We start from the raw sequence: 4,953 nt of genomic DNA, 5'->3' as shown, positions 1-4,953 counted from the left end.
AAAAAAAAAAGAGGATGTAACCCCCCCCGCGGGGGGGGGGGGGCGCTTGGCGTGCGTCTTAGGTTTCAGTCTCTGACGCTTCTGTTGGGAAATCACAGAGAGGAGACTCAGCGCTGACTTCGATCACGCTGCATGACCCAGCCGGACTGGAGGCGTACGGAAGAACGCGGCGGATTATAAGGAGGGCGCTTCATACCAGCGATGATCCCCACTGGGAAACCCGCCCAATATTCCCTCTGCGTCGGGGCCAATGACACCCGAGAAACAGTCCTGACACAGAAGATTCCGGTGTCATCCTACACCATGAAACATCGTGTGCCAGTGCCGGACCCCCTCTGCTACAGGATGAGGTGGAATCCCCTAAAGCATTATGGGAGAGCAGCGAAGTTCAGATTGTTCCAGTTATAACCTGAAGAGGAGGAGAAATGATGACACGCGTACAATTCTAATCCTTGTAAGCTTGGAGGGCAGAGGCCGGAGGACAGGGTACACTTGGAGGGCACCAGGGGCCCCCTTATAAATGAAGCCCTAAGATTTTGGCACACAAAAGGTGCATTGTATGTTAAAGTGATATTACGCAGCCATGTCAGATCCAAACCATTCACGGTGACATCCCCCTGCTTCAATTACAAGACCCAAACATTGCCAAGGTGGCCGTACATAATGCTCATAATAGGTGATAAAATTCAGGACATGGTCAGAGACCGCAAACATGGTATAGGAGATGGTCAGAGACTGCAAACATGGTACAGGAGATGGTCAGAGACTGCAAACATGGTGCATACAGGACATGGTGAGAGACTGCAGACATGATATAGGAGATGGACAGAGACTGCAAAAATGGTACAGGAGATGGACAGAGATTGCAAACATGGTACATGAGATGGTCAGAGAAGCAGACATCTGGTCTTCCCTACACAATGTAGCGTCTCTGTGCCAACTGTGTGCATCTGCATGTATATTTGTAGTCCCCGGTGGGGGTGTGTGGGGGTGCAATTGTGCAAGTCACAATGGCTGTGATGCGGCTCCATAGAGACCCCTCCATTGAATGTGGCCACTGCAACAATGGAAGTCTTTATAAGCAATCGTATTGATCTGGAGGTGAGCAGACGATGAAGGAAAGGGCTGAGCATTCAAGTATGGCGTGGCTACGTGATGATATATTTGGCCAGTGGGGTTCCTTTCATTTCTCTAAAAGTCAGTAAAGTAAGAACTAAAAAAAAAAAAAAAAATGCAGATAACCAAAATCTTCTCCCTTAGAATGTCTCCTCCGCCCCCCGATGTCACCCCGGTAATGTGCGAGATGGGATAGGAGGAGGTTTGGCTCGCTGACGGTCTGAAGTGATGGATCCTTCAACATGACCCATTTTCCTGCTGGATCTCTGGTTCAGTGACCTTCACCAGCTTCTATCCGCCTGTTTATTTATAAATGGGGAAACGCGGCTCCTTCTCCTATGTATCCGTGTTGTTGTTGTGTGACCAGCAAATGTATCACTTGTGTGAATTTAAAGCTGTACTGCAGGAAAACAGGCAAATACACGGAGGACATAAACCTATTGGGAGCCATTAGCTGTCGTCTTGGGAACCACCTGGAGCCTGTTTACCACCCCAGACCCTGCGCGCGTCTCCTCCTCCCCAGACCCTGCGCGCGTCCCCTACCGAGACCCTCCGAACATCTGTCTCCCCCTACCGAGACCCTCCGAACATCTGTCTCCCCCTCCTGAGAGCCTCCACCCGAGACATCATTCCGGCACCCCGGAGCAGAGCGACAGCACTATGCTCTATGTGCAGGTATGGTGCAGCAAGAATGCACTGTAACTCCAAATCTACTTTAGAAATATTGCCTGCTGGTTCTGTCTTGTGCTTTATTCTGCATTGCTGTATAATGTATTGCCGGGATTTGTAATTCTCTATAGCTGGTGGTATCATGCATTGCTGTATAATGTATTGCCGGGATTTGTAGTTCTCTATAGCCGGTGGTATCATGCACTGCTGTATAATGTATTGCTGAGATTTGTAGTCCCTCTACAGCTTGGTATCAGTGGCAGAACTACCAAGGTTGCAGCGATGGCAGCTGCGACTGGGCCCTGGCACTCCACCACTGTCCTAAAATCATTAGTCTGTATTGTTAGTCATGTCTTTCTCTATGCAATGAAGGGAGATAATGGCTGGTGGGAGGAGCCAGCAGGGTCCTGTACATAGCTTGCTGAAAACATGACAGCACCTCAGTACTCCTCTCAAGAGCCCTCAGCCCTGATGCAAGCAGTGGGCTGGCTCTTGGGAGGAGTTATGCAAATATCAAATTACTGATGGGGAGGAGTTTTGCAGATATCAAAATGCCTTGATGCAAGCAGTGGGCTGGCTCTTGGGAGGAGTTATGCAAATATCAAATGGCCCCTGATGGGGGAGGAGTTATGCAAATATAAAAATGCATTGATGGGTGGATGTCAGTCTGGAGTCCCATAATATTCTATGTCCCAACGCACTCCAGACCAGAATCCCAATGCAATAAGATGGGTGCTGGTATGACAAGCGGATGGCGCCACGTAAGTCCAAGAGTATGAAGTAACTACTGCTACTCTATCCAAAACAAGAGCCAGGAGCACCGGAGAGCCGGCCCTGGAGATGCTTCAAGTCAAGCTATAGGTAACAATGTTTCACAACAGACACGTATAACATGAAAGAAAAGGAAGTGCGCTTACCATGGGAAGGTATTGATTCGTACCCGGTTTTTATAGATCACAATCCCTCCTGACATCACTCCGATCAGGATCTCATTGTTACTCTGATCCTGGAATAGTAAAAAGACACAATTACAGCACGGAACCCACAAGATCGGGTGTGAGCGTCAAGCATTGAAGGACAGGTTCATATTTTTTTACAAAGAAAACCCAGACCCAGAGGGGTATCTAAAACAAACTGCGCCCCCCTGGCATCCCGTCCAGCTCCTGGCAACCACTGACATCACTGGTTGCTGGGAGCTGGGTGGAACGCGGCCATAATGTCCCTGGTTGCCAAGAGCTGGGCTATACACATCTCCTCGCTTGGCTCTTAACAACCAGGAATGCTCTGTCCAGCGTCCCGCCTGCTCTGGTTGCCAAGAGCCAGGCGGAGAGATGTGTATAGCAAACAGTGACGTCAACGGTAAATGTTCCTGGTCGCCAAGAGCTGGGCTATACATATCTCCTCACCTGGCTCTTAGCGACCTGGAATGCTCTGCCCAAGGTCCTGACCCCATACACATCGCCCGCTCTTGTTGCCATGGCCCTTACACATCTCCCTGCATGGCTCGTAGCAACTTAGGAAGCTCTGGCCAGCTTTTCGCTCAACTCCTGGCAACCGGTGATGTCACTGGTTACCAGGAGCTGGGTGGGACGCCGGCCAGAATGTCCCTGCTGGCTATGAGCTTGGCTGGCAGATGTATATGGGAGAGAGTTGGGGGAGAGGAAAAAAAGTCAGCTGTCTCCGTAGGTTGGCGAACATTCGCTGAGCCATAAAGCGGCCACCTCACCTTCAAGTGGCACCCAAGGCATGTGCCATACCCTGGATATGCCACTGCCCAGACCACCCTATGCAGCCGTGTAGCCGTGATACAAAAATCTGGCCATACACTAACAGATTTGGACAACCTTAATGGGTTCTCCATCCACGCGGTTAGGAATCTCCCGCAGAGGCTAATGTATCCTGACATCCAGCGTTCACTGCTGTCAGAATACATTAAGAGTGATTGCAGCTGATTGGATGTGGCTGTGTGTGGGGGTCTGGGTTAAATTGGGGTGCTGAAGAAGAGGGGCTGGTTATCAGACTACAATGGGGGCAATTTGTCAAAACCCGGAGCAGACAAATCTGGAGCAGTTGCCTATGGCAACCAATCAGCTTCTTTCTTTAGTTTGTTCAGTTATGCTTTGAAAATGAAAGAGAGAAGCTGATTGGTTGCCATAGACAACGGCTCCAGTTTTGATAAATTCCCCTCACTACGTTTTGCAATATTGGTCCTTGCCTATTGGCCAGCATGGTTCAGGTCTCTATTTAAACACACTGCATTAGGCAGAGCCAGGCACCTGTCCGCTCGGTTTTCACCGAGGGAGGAAATGTCTCCTGGAGAGATGTCGCTCTCACACACACGTATCCACAACATTAAAATATTGCGAGAGGAAGATTTTGCTGCCCGGATTAGTGTTGTGGGCATTAAAAATAGACGCTGGGCTCTGGCACTCGTGAGCAGCCAGATGAGGCAATCCATGGTAATTACAGCTCCGGCTGGGAGGGTCCGCCGGTGTAATTGCGGTCTTCCTTAAGTGTAATTGCAGGGAAGGAGGAGGTGGAGGACACGGATGGTAGAAAAGCAGTTTCAGAAGGAAGATCTACACATCCACAAGAACTGCAGATATAAAATAATACCCCTCCCCCCCCCCAGCCTGACAATAATATGACTTGCTAATCATATTTATAATTTTGTTTTTTATCTAACCCCTTTCCGCTGGAGCGGGAACCGGCCCTTTAAGTGATGGTAATGTTGGAGGCCTCACATGGGCTTCCTGATTAAGTGATCACATGATGGGGAGGCTACCGGTTACAAATCACTGCTAGGTGACCGGGAACTATCGATGAAGGTGCAGGTCACAGTGCTGGGGCCAGCGAATGAGTCCATTCATTCCAAAACCAAAATGTTAGATAAAAACTAAATCAAAACTAAATTTCGAATGACAATCGCCCAGCCTATTATCGATCGTTACGGCGGGATATTTTGTAGGAACCTTTGTGAGAAAATCTACCCGTGTAAACCCCATGTAAGTAGCTGTAGAGATATGGGTCAGATATTAAAGCCCAATTCCGGGCTCTGCAGGGGCTATTCCCACACTGTAAGGGTAAAAAAGGCTGCTGGGACCGGCAGGGCTATCAATACACTATTCGCCAACTGAAGCCTGGGGGTGTTTTTTGGGTTGGTGTTCC

At 49.3% G+C, this 4,953-nt stretch overlaps 1 protein-coding gene across 1 annotated transcript in view; it reads right to left on the bottom strand.

Annotated features, from left to right (window-relative positions):
- The window catches only part of PTPN4 (protein tyrosine phosphatase, non-receptor type 4), an 82,144-nt gene that overhangs the window by 50,363 nt on the left and 26,828 nt on the right, over positions 1 to 4,953 (bottom strand). Inside the window, 1 exon segment of the mRNA XM_018568721.1 lies at positions 2,703 to 2,791. Coding sequence (XP_018424223.1) covers positions 2,703 to 2,791 — 89 coding nt within the window.

Source organism: Nanorana parkeri, unplaced genomic scaffold (genome assembly GCF_000935625.1).
Source record: "Nanorana parkeri isolate BGI_ZX_2015 unplaced genomic scaffold, ASM93562v1 scaffold1233, whole genome shotgun sequence".
Classification (NCBI taxonomy): Eukaryota; Metazoa; Chordata; class Amphibia; order Anura; family Dicroglossidae; genus Nanorana; species Nanorana parkeri.
This window is presented reverse-complemented; position numbering and strand designations above follow the sequence as displayed.